The sequence below is a fragment of the Ruditapes philippinarum genome, unplaced genomic scaffold, assembly GCF_026571515.1.
Source record: "Ruditapes philippinarum isolate M1 unplaced genomic scaffold, ASM2657151v2 ctg105_1_1_1_1, whole genome shotgun sequence".
Taxonomy (NCBI): Eukaryota; Metazoa; Mollusca; class Bivalvia; order Venerida; family Veneridae; genus Ruditapes; species Ruditapes philippinarum.
The window spans coordinates 413,251-428,583 of record NW_026866838.1 but is presented as its reverse complement, the minus strand read 5'-3'; the positions used below and the strand labels follow the sequence as shown (position 1 = coordinate 428,583).

Below are 15,333 nucleotides of genomic sequence, written 5' to 3'. Positions count from 1 at the left end.
AATTCTTCTATATGCTACATAAGAACAAGTTTTGTTGTTAATCCCATATACTCTCAACTCGACTACAATAAATGATTTTCCTTTCAAGTTTCTCGTGAAAAAATGATTTCAACAGTAAATATAGGCCAGCTATGAGAAATAATGATGACAATAATAGACTTATGCCCTGACAAGTATTATGTGAAAGAAGTGTGATATTTTAACACAGCTAGAAGTAAAAATTCTATAACATTTATGATTTTCCATCTGACTTATACATTATAAGAGTGTACGGAAACTGTTTATAATTTGTACTCTATGCCAAATGTTTGTCTGTTTGATTTTTATGCCGACTTTAACATAATTTTTGATCATGTATAGGAAACTAATAATCCAATCCGAATTCTGAACAAGCTCCAGAGACAAATGACTATTAGACTGAATGTTCAAAATCAATTGTCACCTAGAAATTTCCTCTCGCTTGAGAAAATTCTCGAAATCATGGCTAATGAGACTAACATGTAAGTTAGATTTTCAATGATAAACATATTTTAGATTAGGCATCGCATGCACTACTTTGTAAGTCAAACTATGTTCCATTATATCACACTATTAAAAGAAGAATTTTAATATATATACAATATACCCTCCAGTACAGAGGGCCATACCAATTAAATATGAAAACGTTTCAATTAAAAAGTAAGAAATTTTACACATGTGCAAAAACCAAATATTATGTCTTTTTAATCATAAATTGATCAATGTGAATTATGTAACATATTTAAATCAGTGACATAGAATAACTAATATAAAGTATATCTCATTGAATAAAATGCCAGTATTTAACTAATTTTCAAGGGGCAGAAAAATCAATTTTTCTTCTCACATTACATTACATTAAATAAGAATTCAAAGTATTACACAATTATTCAGGTCTGTTGACTAAACTGACAGCTATTCCCACATCAATGATTCTCATGTATTCCTCAATTAGTCTTGGAAAAAATGACAATAAATTACATAACTCTCGAATAACAAGTGACGAAAAAAATGCTAGACACATGTCAACATATGTAGGCATTAGTATAAAACAAAAACATGTATATATATTATATATATATTATATAGTAAGTCTTTAAAGCAAAAAAAGAAAAGTTAAAAGCAAATTGTAATAATAATAAACAACAAATAATATCCAATTAATGAATGGTTTGTTACATAGACAATGATAATGGTAACAATTTTATACAGTAATGGTTATAAAATTTAAACCAGCTTTTACCACAAGTGTATTGAGCCCGGCCAGATTACACATAAGTGCACTTTGACCCGGCTCTATACTGTTGGTTGCTAAATATTTATGTATTTTGATATTGAAATCCCTTGAACGTTAAATGGACTGTTCCAAATTCAAAGCTGGGCAACTCCATTATAAAAATACAGCAAGTTAAAGGTTCACAAGTACTAAAATACAAGTTGTTTCCAATCATAAAGGTTAACAAGTACTAAAACACAAGTTGTTCTTAGTCATAGTTTATACCCTCATTTACGTAAATTCATTTTTGAACAAAAATTGTTCATAAAAGACAAATGGCCCTATCTGTGAACAGATAAGGTGGTTGTGGTGGAATAATTAACTTTAAAGGTCAAGTCAATGTCAAATTAGGGTCAAGGTCATATTAATACACAACTTGCCCTATCTGTTCACAGATAAGAAGGTTGTGGTGGACTAATTACCCTTAAAGGTTAAGTCAAAGCCATTTTGGGTTCAAGGTCATATTTCAATGCGTTTAATTGAAGCTCTTACTAAGAGATATGATGTGTTCAAGTATAAAAGCTGTAACCTATATAATGAAGATCTTACAGCCTGTGTTAAAGTTGTCTACAGAAAGAAAAACCTACTAGACATGATACAGGACAAAATCAATATGGCTGCTGCCAACCTGTGGAAAAATAGCATAAAAATGCATTTTTATTTTATTCAAATTACTTATGAATGATATTAAGGTGTGTATTATAACAGAGCAATCTTTGTTTACAGTTTTTGGAGAAATGAACACAATATATATAATCATAAGATGACCAAAATATATGTTTTCCTCACACTTGTTTAGCTTTATAAATGAACATCATACTTAAAGGCCCATTATGCCTTAGAAAACTGTTATAAATTTTATTTCTAAAAAACTTTTTATCTTTGGAATCTAGTCACTGTTTAAAAAAAAAACCTCATTTGCCTAATACATAACATATCTTTAAATTTGCTTATTTCCCTCTGCTTACAAATGGTATATTTAGTGAATAAGTATATGAATGAAAGTCAAAATACTACGTTGTACTTTGTTTACATTTTCTTACCTTTCCAACACAACACTGCATATTCTGCACTACTTTTTCAGTTGTTGAATACCTAACATTTCTTACATGCTCTCAATGCTCTTAATTCAATAATACAACATTATCAAACACATGTTCGGCATGTCTAAACAAGAGCTGTCCGTAAGACAGCGCGCTCGACTTTTTTATTGCTTGCCAGAACACCTTGGTAAATGACATAATAACATAATTTTTCAAGAAATCTATGCCAAGGAAGCAGTATATTTTTGTACAATCAGCATAATATATAGATTTGACTTTGTATGTGAAAGTATTATAGTTACCTTATAATACAAGTAATAGATAAATTTTATCAATTTATGGTAAAAAGTGAACAAGTGGATAGGAATGAATTTTTTTAGATTTTTTAAGTTTTTTAGTGCTTGCCTATAATACAAAACATTGACAGTTAAGGGCCATAATTCAAATAAAATCTTTTGACAGAATTACCTTCTCCTGGACATGTTTGGGAATCATGATTGTAAACAAGTATTCCAACTTTCAAATTAATATCTCAAACAGTTCAGTCAAAAAGTGGACTGGTACTAAAAACTTAACCAAGATTCTAAGTCGATAAAAGGCCTTAATTTTTAAAACAAATCCTTGACAGAGTTACCTTCTCTTGCGTACAGATGGGGGTAATGATGTGAAATAGCATTAAAAGTTTTCAAAGCAATATCTCAAAGGGTTAAGGCAATAAGTGGATTTTACCCATATTCAATGTATTTTCTAAGTCAAAAAGGGGCATAATTCTGTCAAAAACCCTTGACAGAGTTATGTCCTCTTGTCTGTTGATGAAGGTCGTGATGGTAAACAAGTATGGTCAGTTTCAAAGCAATACCTCCAATGGTTTTGAAATAAAGTGAGGTGGTACAAAAAACTTAACCAAGCTCAATACACTTTCTAAGTCAAAAAAGGGCCATAATTCTGTCAAAAACCTTGACAGAGTTATGTACTCTTGTCTGTAGATGGAGGTTATGATGGTGAACAAGTATGGTAAGTTTCAAAGCCATACTTGTAATACTTGTGAAATAAAGTGGGGTGGTACGAAAAACTTAACCAAGGTGTGACGCCAACGCCGACGCCGGGGCGAGTAGGATAGCTCCCCTTTTCATAGAAAAGTCGAGCTAAAAATTACAAAAATGTGGATTTCTAAAGCATAATGGGCCTTTAAGAAATGAATCAGTCAAATTAGATGTTACAAGTAGGGAAACTAAATCCTTGTTATTTACATCATAAGCTCTTAATATATTCAAGCCTGTACTTAAACTTGCTATCATATAATGTTATCCTCCACACTTGATATTGTAAATTACCTCGTACAATTCACCAGATCAAGAGTGATTAATTTCCTATATAAATACTACATTATAATTATTCTCAGAATAGCAACTCACGTTACACAAGGAAATTATCATGTACTTGTATACAAGTTTGTATTATTTAAGGAAACAAGTATGAAGTGTATTACTATATATAAATTAATTATATCGTAATAAATCAACTTAAAGAGTGTAAAATTGCACTTCAAGCAATTCAGTTAAACAGCATATATGTATATTGTTAAAGTATCACCACTGTTTTAAATGTAATTGAGAAATTTGATAACTAAACATTTATTATATACATGTATATATACATATACAGTGTTGTTAACAGGACACAAATTTTTGTAATAGAAATTTTATGATATAATTATGCACCACTAATTAACAAATTATGCTATATAGTACATCACCTTAATGAAAGGATATATAGTAAAGCTTTGTTTAATGAAGTATTTCTATAAAATTATAAATAGTACAATCGCATCATTTCCATAAATTTTCTCTAAAGAAATGCCAGAGAGCCTTCTTTTGTAAACTAAAGACTGCGGACACATGTATATACCTTTATACACTCTAAAAGCAGATTTAGGCATTTTCGTTCCTTCCAGATTTAGTATAATATCAAAATATAATGCCAACAATAAATCCTTAGACTGCCTTGAAAATGAGGGTGCTTTAAACTGATATAACAGTTTGGAAGCAAATGAATCTTAAATTAAAACATACAGAATTCAGTAAGAATATTTGAATTCACATGCTGCAAATAGTGTTGTAATATCATAGTAATGATTAACATGTCCGTGCAATTCCATTACAGACTTAGAGTTAAGCAAGCTAAAGGTTAACAAGTACTAAAAACACAAGTAGTTTTCAATCATAAAGGTTAACAAGTACTAAAACACAAGTTGTATTCCATCATAAAGGTTAACAAGTACTATTTAAACACAAGTTGTAGTCAATCATATTTTACGGTCACTAATAAAGCTATATACATGTTATCTGGCGTCATTAAGTCAATCAATATATAATTTTTGCTATATAAATACTATAAATTAATTCTTTGTCCACAACTCTTGATTTTTGCACAATATGTACCCTTTAGGCTTATAATGTTCATTGTGTATCATCAACAAGAATAAAAGTTGTCAATACACAGTATATTGTTAAATGATGGCAAGTGTTTTTGCACCTACATTATGTACTTTTTCAATATACATGTATCAAAGATCAGGGCATTTCATTTTGTTTGAAAAAAGTTGGGTCACTTCTTTAAGAAGGTGGGTACCGTATAAGTTAGAAAGGAATGAATACGAAATAACTGAAAGTTGCTGTCAGATGGCCTATAATATGTAACACAGTATTTCACCTAGCTACCAAGTACTATATTGTCCTATATTGTAGCTTGAAGTGAAATCCCTGAAAGTAGTAATATATCAAAGAAGGGGAATATGTCTTAATTTAGCCAATAAAAAAATGGCGAAAAATCCCCACTGCTTACAAATTGTTTATCTCACACATGTTTGTATAATATTGAAGCAGATAATGTAGGTATTTTGAAAGACTGGTGTATTTTATAAAGTTGTCTTTTAAACTATGTTTTTAAGTATGATATCATCATAAATTGTAATTAGATTTAAAGCTATAAGCTTCAATTCTAATTAATGTTTTTTGAAGACTTTTACTTTTTTGATTTGTACTAAAATGTATAATGATAGAGAATTGATATTTCTTACTTTAAAAATTCAATGTCAGACCCGTTTTTAAGTAATTTCTTTTCTAGAGGGCACAATTTTATAAAATAAAAATTGTGATAGAATAAAAGTTATTGTGAAAAATGCAAAATTAAAAAAAAAAAGAAAAGAAAAAACAGTGCAAAAGGTGAAATTGGGCTTGAAATTTCCTATAAAATAATACAAAATGGAATTAAAAGCATGTAACAATGTTTACATTAAATGACATCATTTTGGGCAGATACCCGAAAACTAGTCTCAATTGCAAAGTACATGTACATACAATGTACACTTAAATCTTCAAAGTACATTTCCTTGGTTGAAACAATCAATGACAAATAGTCTTAACAATAATAGTTAAGACATATTCGGTCATTGTTAAAAATAAAAGATACAAATGTAATTAAAACAAATTATCTTATCTACATGTACTACCCCCCAAAAAATAAAGAAAACATGTCTATGACTGTTCTGAATAAAATTAGGACCAATTGATCGGTGTGTACATATTATAACTGGACAGATGTGTACCATAGATATACATCATGTGTACCACAGATGTACATGATGTGTACCATAGATGTACATGATGTGTACCACAGATGTACATCATGTGTACCACAGATGTACATGATGTGTACCATAGATGTACATGATGTGTACCACAGATGTACATGATGTGTACCATAGATGTACATGACGTGTACCACAGATGTACAATGTAACCGTAGGCATTAAAACAACAGCCGTATGCTGTAAACAACCTTAACATCTAACCCTCGTAATCCTCAACTAACTTCCTCCGTTTCCGATGGTGTAACTATCACCTGAATCACAAAACCTTTTGGAATTTTCACATCTTCAATTTTGAGTTTATCATTAAGCATTTTTCCTGAATAGAAAAATCGCTGTTTTGATGGCTCAACTTTTTCTAGTTCGAACAACTTTTTCTTAATCTTAAGCATTGTGTCAGTAGTCCGAACTTTCAATTTTAAGTCTTTGTTCGTTGACGAAAGTCGGAATTTTATCACAGTTTCAATTCCAGGAAGGTTGTTACTGTCCGCTTCCTGGCCGGCCTCGCTTTCGCTTGTGTCCTCAATCAGGTTAGTTGGTGATCCTAACACATAGACTGGTAACTGGTAACGATTTCCTAGTTCATCATAGCAGTCCATTAATGTTCCTGAAAAATCATAGTGGTTGTTTATGAAATGCTTGATTTGTGTGTATACTAAATAATAAAGGAAATTTACTAAATTCTTAATTGTTTGAGTAGGTTATCATGATTATGTCTTGAATATTTTGTAAACAAATCATTTATTAAAGAGAAAATGTTTAATTCTACGTCATAAACAAAAGACAGGCCCAGTAATTAATGTATTATCTATAAGTCATCCTTACAGCAATTATAAACATACATTGTGGGCATAGCATGAAATTGAATTACATAAAAAATGAAAAAGAAAATAGTATAAAAGCAACAAGAGTGCTCCACTAATCATAGTAATGTTCCATAGCAAAAAAGCTTAAAGTGTTTATAAAATATCAAATTAGTCATGCATTTATAATTATCTATGATGAAATCAGATTGATATTTTTTATAGTAATTCAAAAACTGTAGCAATAAAAATATGATTAAATAAATACTTTTAATAGTCTAGTTTAAAACAACTATGAAGTAACTCACCATGTGGCAGTGTTATACTTGCACCATCAATAATAGCCTGAGCTAAGGCATGGTCCCCTGTCTCCAAAGCATATGCTGCTGCCTTCAGAGCATCCCAGATCTCTTTACGCCCTTCAAATGCAGGAGCTGTGTCCCAGAATTCATCCCGCTTGCTCCTTAACTGACCTTCTGTCAAGGGCACATCACTCTTCCACTTTGGTCGCTCAGGCCGCAAAGGTTGATTTCTACCAATTGAGACTGAATGGCAAAAAATGAGTAGTTAGTCTACATTATTATTACTTTCTATCCTCGTTTTACAAGCTTAAACACAATTTACTCATCGAGACAGATAAATAGCCCTCCTAATGTAAGATTAACATTTTGTGAATTTGGTGCCCAAATTAGCACCATTGCATATTATGTAGACTATGCTTTTTGAGAGTCCATCTGCATGTTAAGGCACAAAAGTACCTTTTGTTGTTGAGTACAGACCACGGATATCTCACCAGTCATGCTCTTAAATATATTAGAAGCGAAACTAGATGATAATTTACCTCCATGCAATTTCTACAAAGTATTAGCCAAAGATATGAATTTTGAGCTGAGAATAGGTCTCTGTATAGCACTTCATTCCCATGCCTTAAATCAGACATCGGCAGCATACACCATACAATTACATACATACTGATTGAAGCCTATCTAGAACATATCTAAAATTTCCATCTTACACGTTGCAGAGGATTTTCGTCTCCACAACATTCACATACCAAGAGATGAGAGAGCCCCTTCACCGCCCCAACAATCCCAATCAAAAGGGGAATATATTTTCCTCCTTTTAAAAAAAATCTCAAGAAATAATAAACAAATAAAAATTAACTTTACCTGCTTATACCTGCAAAAGCAGTAGACCCATAACAACATTCCAATATATTTATGAAAAATTAAAATTTAATTAAATTGTAATATTTTACCATTCAAATATAATTATTCAAATCATTTGGGCCATATTCCTCTTTTACAGTTATTGGCTACTATTTATTAATTGCATGAATTTACTCAGAGTAATGCTAAATTATGACTATTAATGTAAACTACCCCTGTGTTAGGCGGGCTGAGGCTGAAGCAGTTTTGTAAGAGACACACAAAAAAATGTAATTTTCACCATGATTCCTTATAAATTTATTTTACAGGGAAATTTTGTGCTAGATATAAACCAAACCAACGCAACAAACAAATTGAGCTTTTCATTATGCACATGCACTGGTACTTGAAACAAACTGTGCAAATGTTTATGCATAAAAATAATGTCTGCCCATGGCATGTATTGCATGGTAAAATTAATCATAATTTTAAATAATTTGGGTAATGAATAAACATTCAGTTATTCAATGTCATCAGCTTATATAAAAAGCATGCTTAAGTAAGAAAATTAAACGAAAGCCTATGTTTGTTTTCTGAAGGGCATTGTATCTAATTTATTGCAATTATCATCTGCATGGACCTCAAACATGTGATGTAAACAAAACAAAGAAGTGTCAAAAAATGGTCATGCATTAACATTTAAAGTGTCAATGAAATTCAATACACAATATCTTACTTCCAGCAACATCTGAAGACTCCCTGGATGAGTGATCACGGTGTCTATGACTACCTAAACACCCTCCCATATCGTAAAGAGGGGTTTAGGGGATAAAAATTGACAGTTCCTTCTCTGGGCTTTTCCAGTGACGTCACTGATGTGAATAAATTTGTGCAGGTGTTTAGATAAAAATGTCACGAAATAAGAATATTTTTAATATAAATTTATCAAAACATAATAAAGAATCACTGATTTAATTTTCACATTTTATAGTATATAAAGCATATGATTGTCTCTATTAAAAATATTATTTCTGCGTATCTTCAACATGGACGCGCCCATGAAAAGTTGCATTGAAAGATTTTTTGAAGATTCTGACAATTCTGCGCCCAAAGCACTGTGCAAAGGTGTGATTTTGAAGTTTATTTTCCATTTTTGATCTCTCTTTATGTTTAAGATGGGAAAGTCTTGTTAGAGGACTTTACAATGTGGTTGTCATTGATTAAGTTTTTGTGTGCATAGTGTTCGCACCACTATCGCGTCGTACCAAAAGTAAAAAACGTTTTTCATGGGTATATGAACAATATCTCATAGTGAATTATGTAATCTCCATGGAGCTTTATAAAACAGGAAAGTCAAAGGCCGAGTCCGTGAAGACTACATATGTATATTTTAAAAGGTAATCAAATAAAAAAACAATAAATAATATGAAATTAGGCATAGCCTATAAACAGGGAAGTCGTTAAAAATTCCTTTCATTTTTCTGTCTTAAAGGCGTCATTCGGTATTTCATGCACCACTTCCGTTTCCACTCAGAATACTCGACGTTTATTATTTGTCCGAAAAGTTGAGATTTGTTCCGTTATCGGAATACACCGTCTTTTATCATTGAGTTACATTGTAAATGGCGGCGCCTAACTAGAACTGACACTAAAAATTTTATTGATAGGTATAGAATTCTATATATTTTTTAATTGTTTTTTATTTGATTTTCTTTTAAATATACACATGTAGTCTATAGCCGGGCAAGCCAAAGCTCAAGCCCGCTTCGCGGACCCGGCCTTTGACTTCCCCGTATAAATAAAAAATTTATAATTTTTTGTTTGTTTGTTTCATTTTACACCTTTTCCGAACAGTATTTCAGTCATAAAGGCGGGCAGTTTCCTAACCATCGTTCCTGGAGAGTTACATCAGTACTAGACTACCTTTTTACGGGCTAAACTACCAAAGCATCTTCCGGGGATAGAACTGACGCCAGAGAGATAACTGGATTAGAAGTCATTGACTCTAACCCCTTGACCATGGAGGGGGTCCAAAAAACAATTTAATTGAAGCAAAATCTTCAGCGTCAATACTAAGTGGGCACCGCAATTTTCAATGTAACTCAATGATAATAGGTGGAATATACCGGAATGGAACAATCGCAACTTTTCATCTTAATTGTCAAATGTTCCAAGTGAAAACCTGAGCAGTGTTCTATTATCAAATAGGATGGTACCATTGTTCTCATTATTTCCACCAAAATGTGAAAATTTACCGATTGGGATTTTTAAAATGTTTAAAATTCTCGATCGGTGAAAATATTTTACAAATAACCGACAGCAACCTATATCACGAGATATGCAAGCTTTTAATCAACGATATCGACGATTGCACAAAGATACCCAAATTTGAATCACCGGCCATATCTGACTGAAAGTGTTTAACCACTGATGACTAGCTACCTTGTATCAAGCACCGATTAATCAGCGCTACGCCCGATTTAGCTCTGATTTACAAACGATAAAAACCGAAGTATTTCAGCATTTTTATCACCGATCCAACCCCGTTTGAGTTTGCCTTTTCTCACCGATGGCCGTTTACACAGAAATAAAATCATGCATGACAACCGATCATAACAGCGAGTAAATTTAAAATTTAATGACCGATTGGGGACCGACCGTCAGTGTAACTGGCCCTTAATATTTTGTTCCAGTTCTAACATTTTATTCTGTTTACAGTTAATTTTCTTGTTTGTTAAATAACAGACATGTATACTATGTTACATTTTTTTTCTAGAATTAACAATAATATAATAAGAGTATAGTTTAACCTATAATTTCTATAAATTTTATCATTACTCAATTTTTGAATTTATGAAAGAATTTCATAACTTATAGCTTTATACCCTTTGAAATTAAATACATGTATATGTATATAAATAATTTGGTCTTTTTTTTCAGAATTAGTTGGAGGAAATGTTACATTAACTGATATCATAGAGAATTTAGGGTAAGAATTATATTTCTGACTGGTATATTAATTACTGCAACAGATATATGAGTTTTAATTTAAATATTCAAGAATGACTTATTTTACATTGTTTAGTTGTTTATTGAATTTCTGACTGATACACCCTTTTTTAGCTTGTCTATTCGATAAGAATAAGTAGAGCTATTGTAGTCACCCGAGCGTCGGCGTCGGCGTAACCACTCATGTTAAAAATTTTGTAATACCTCAAATATTTTCAAAGTCCATTGACATACAACCTGTAGACAGGAGGAGGTAACTGTATCAAGCATTTTGACAGAATTATGCCCCTTTATCGACTTAGAATTAACGTTAAAGTTTTTGTAATACCTCAAATATTTTCAAAGTCCATTGACATATGGCTTTGAAACTTTGCACACTTGTTCACCAACATGACCCTAACCTGCAGACAGGAGGAGGTAATTGTATCAAGCATTTTGACAGAATTATGCCCCTTTTTTGACTTAGAATTTACATTTAAGTTTGCATACCACCTCAGATATTTTCATATTCTATTGACATATATATGGCTTTGAAACAAGTTGAAATTTTATACTCTTCTTTGAGAGCATAATAGGACCCTCTTCAAGGCCTATAACTGTAACATGGTTTTAAAAAAAAAATTGCCCTTTTGTTAATTTAATTTTTTTTAAAGGCTTTTTTACTGTCAAGCACTAAGAATAGTCGAGGGTTGTTGTCCTACCGACAGCTCTTGTTATAAATTATGGTTATATTATGGGAAATCTGCTATTTAAAGAATAGAGTCAGTCATTATAGTAACATGGCATCGGCGTCACAATTTGGTTAAGTTGGTTTCTCAAAATTACTGTCAAAGGAAATAGGTTGAAACTGCACATACTTATTTGAGAGCATAATAGGAGCTCTTTTTCAGAAGGCCCATAACTCTAACATGGTTTTTGACAGACTTATGGCCCTTTTTGAACTTAGAAAATTCTACATTATCCAGGCTCTTGTTTTACTATCAAGTACTGAGAATAGTGGAGCACATTGTCCTACCAAACACTTGTTAATTTTGACAGTGGACTTAAAAATTTCTAGAATTTGATTGCTAGAATTAGATTTTATCTATTGAATTTTTTTGTGTACTTTTCATCCAAGCTCCCGGTATGTTTATTTCAGAGATTATTTAACCAACAAAGAACATACAGTCAGAGCAAGAGCAACGAGGTTGATCGCTGACATTTTACATGAACTGCCTGTTAAATTTCTCAATCTTAAACAAGGTAATGTCTCTTTTAATTTTGATTTCACTATGGAAACCTTTTAGACCGCCATTTTGTGAAGATAAAGACTATAAGGGCTGCAGAGTGCAGTTTGTGACAAGTGCTTAACAAGGCATATCTTTTCTAAAACTATATATTTTTAACATATATGTATAAGATAATGCTATTTATCTTCCACAGTTGTTTCAAATACAATGTAGTTAATTCAGAGAAGTCAAGAGGCACTTAAGGCTAAAAAAAGACAAGGTTTGTACATGTTCACCGTCCAAGAAACTTCCTGCCAGTATACATGTTTATGATCAATATTTTGTAAAAACAAGTACAGAAACCAGCTTAACAACTATACATTGTTAAGAAGCTTAAATGGTTCGGAAAGTATGACTCAGATTTTTAGGTACTTGTACATATATACATGGTTATCTATTGTTTTGCAGATTGAAATATAGAGCTCATGATATATATTTTTGAAGAAGTTAATTTCAATGATATTATATTATCTATTTGCTATGTGAATCATAAAACAGACTTTTCATGTCAAAAGTCAAAAGGCAATTTTAGCCTAGAAAAAGTGACACTTACAATAATTGACACTTGATTTTCTTAATAATACTTAACACTAATATAAGTAATCAATTAGATAACAATAAAGTACTTGCTGTATATGTATTTTGTAAATTTTGTTTTGAATTTGATTTTTTTTTGTTTGATTATAAGGTATAGACTTTGTGAGTTTAGACCATTGGTATGATTTCTTGAAAATTGTTTTCAGTGACCTTGTTATCAACATTTCTTTGTGAGAAATTAAAAGACCATCATTCCCTACAGCCTCAGGCTTTGTATGGTCTAGAGGCCCTGGTAAGTATGATATTTAAGGCTTTTACTGTGTTTAGTAACATATTTATTTTAGCTCGACTGTGAAACAAGTTCTTGCAATTTACATAAATTTCTTTTGAGTCTGCTTCCTGGAACCAACCAGTACTGGTGTCATATGAAGAAACATGGTTGTGGCCCAAGTAGGGCTTGAACCCATGATCCCTGGGTTGAGAGGCAGACACCTTAACCACTAGGCTACCGCTCCCCTTTTGTTGTGTATTGCTTATAGGCATTTGATATATAAGGCATGATAACAATTCGAAGTAGTTATTTATATCATGGTTTTATTTTATATACATGTAAATTGTAAAAATATTTTGTCAGTAAAATTGCTGTGTAAAAGGGTTATCTTGATTTAGTTTACAGTTTTGATTTTGTTCAAAGCAATATAAAGTAGTTAGAACTTTAGTATATGGTGATTAAACCAGCATTATTTTTGAAAATGTTGTGAACAAAGAAAATAATTTACACATTGCAAAAGACACTTACAGCCCATGTAAATAACTAAATAAAAGGTCAAATTATGCAAAAATAGCCCTTACTGCTCTAGTAACACAGTATAAATACAGTGAAAAAATTCTGCAAAATCGGTCATTAATGGCACATAACATGGAAATTATTACGTTTATCTTAACAAATTTTACTTTCCTAACATTCAGTTCTACTACATATTTCTCAGAAATAGTTTACCTTATCTAAAGCCATGCCGTCTTAATAATTTAAGATAACTTTTTCAATTTTGAAATTTTCTTCATCATTTAGAATATAATACTTAAGATAATTTGATTATATTTTTTAGAGTAAGACCGAAGTGATATCAGGTGAGATTATAGAAACAGTGTGTTGTACAATATTCAAGGAGGTACATACCCAATCACTGGCTCAAGCTGGCAGGAAGTCTGTATACAACATTCTCCTACACTTTCTTACACATCATCTACAAGGTACGTACTCAATTATCATGGTATTATATTTCTCTGTAGTCTCCTGTTAACCCATATTTATATAATGAATGTGTCCTGCTTTGATTTAGGAATAGTCCATTTAAAGTAACAGTGATTCTAGAATCAGAATTAAAGTACCATAGTTGTGCAACTAACAGTAAAGTTGATAAAATTTGTTGGGTTCATAGCCAATAAGACACTGTACATGTCATATGATGATTTTCTGGCTTAATTGGTGAATTTGGTGGAGCAAGACCTCCAGTGAGCTGTCAATCATTAAAGTGATACAGTCTAGTCTGTTTCTATACTAGTGGCATACAAATTTCATTATCATCACTATAATTCAGAGAAATAAGGCAAAATGGAAATATGGTCTCCTTTTAGATTTTCATTCCTTTTGAATTGTCCTTCAAGTTTTTCAAAATCTTATTTTTTACGAAGTACATATATTCATATTAATCATTTTTGTCTAAATGGTCTTCTTTCATCAATGGAAAGCTAATTTGTTGCAATTTGACTGCTACCTTAAATGTAATTTTCTTTATTGACTTGATTGAAAAACTTTTATTTAAAAAAACTTTATTTTACTTTAACATAGTCATATGGTAACATACAATCTTCTGATTTCAATTTTCCTTTAAATTATAATTATTTAGTAACTATTAAGAAATATTCACATTACATGTATATGCTTATAAATATCAGATGTACAGAAGCTCGGGACAGACTTTGTGTATGGTTACATGCAAGCCATTGACTCAGAGCAAGACCCTAGAAATCTTATCTTGGCATTTACCTGTGCTACTATTGTTGTACAGAACTTTCCTCTAGGGGTGTTTGTAGAGGAAATGTTTGAAGTCATCTCTTGCTATTTTCCCATAGACTTTACTCCTGTAAGTAACAGAAAGTTTTCTTTAAAAAGTTCCTTATTCTTTTAATTGTATTGTTATACAGTTGATACCTGTAAAAGAGGTTCTTGACTTCTGAATTAATTATACTTTGCAGTTCATCTTAGATCAGCATTGTCATTGTCATATTTTTGTCTTTAATAAATGATTGGCTACCCTTGTGGTTGAGAGGATGCCTTTAAGAGTTGAGGCATCAGAATTTCAGCCATCATTTATCCGCGCATGGCGTAAGAGGCAACAAAATGGGTTTGAATTATTGAAGTCTATGCATCTCTAAGCTCTAGCAGGTGAGGTGGTTTTGACCTCTGATGTTGCTTTAAGTTTGTAACACTTGAGGTTTGCCAAAATCATCTTTCCAGTTCAGGTGCCATATAACCAAAGTTATGTTGGTATGCCGTAAAACCAAACCAAAACAAAACA

At 31.6% G+C, this 15,333-nt stretch overlaps 2 protein-coding genes across 2 annotated transcripts in view; one reads left to right on the top strand and one right to left on the bottom strand.

Moving 5' to 3' along the window:
* Positions 1 to 4,851: 4,851 nt before the first annotated feature.
* On the bottom strand, positions 4,852 to 8,831 carry LOC132733874 (ubiquitin domain-containing protein 1-like). The gene is made up of 3 exons (XM_060720600.1): positions 8,674 to 8,831; positions 7,098 to 7,334; positions 4,852 to 6,593 (listed from the first exon to the last, which is right to left on the bottom strand). Exons 1-3 carry the CDS (start codon positions 8,741 to 8,743, stop codon positions 6,202 to 6,204), a joined length of 699 nt encoding a protein of 232 aa, XP_060576583.1. The 5' UTR covers positions 8,744 to 8,831; the 3' UTR covers positions 4,852 to 6,201.
* A 14-nt stretch (positions 8,832 to 8,845) lies between these two features.
* Positions 8,846 to 15,333, top strand: part of LOC132733872 (MMS19 nucleotide excision repair protein homolog) — a 30,967-nt gene continuing 24,479 nt past the window's right edge. The window contains exons 1-6 of the mRNA XM_060720597.1: positions 8,846 to 9,062; positions 10,878 to 10,926; positions 12,085 to 12,188; positions 12,958 to 13,043; positions 13,861 to 14,005; positions 14,711 to 14,898. Coding sequence (XP_060576580.1) covers positions 8,984 to 9,062; positions 10,878 to 10,926; positions 12,085 to 12,188; positions 12,958 to 13,043; positions 13,861 to 14,005; positions 14,711 to 14,898 — 651 coding nt within the window. The 5' untranslated portion in view covers positions 8,846 to 8,983. The remainder of the gene's footprint in view (positions 9,063 to 10,877; positions 10,927 to 12,084; positions 12,189 to 12,957; positions 13,044 to 13,860; positions 14,006 to 14,710; positions 14,899 to 15,333) is intronic.

Coding starts and splice junctions, on each gene's coding strand:
- LOC132733874 (XM_060720600.1), bottom strand. CDS start 8,743: ATGGGAGGGTGTTTAGGTAGTCATAGACACCGTGATCACTCATCCAGG. Junction 7,335..8,673: donor GTCTTCAGATGTTGCTGGAA/GTAAGATATTGT, acceptor TTTGCCATTCAG/TCTCAATTGGTAGAAATCAA. Junction 6,594..7,097: donor AAGTATAACACTGCCACATG/GTGAGTTACTTC, acceptor ATGATTTTTCAG/GAACATTAATGGACTGCTAT.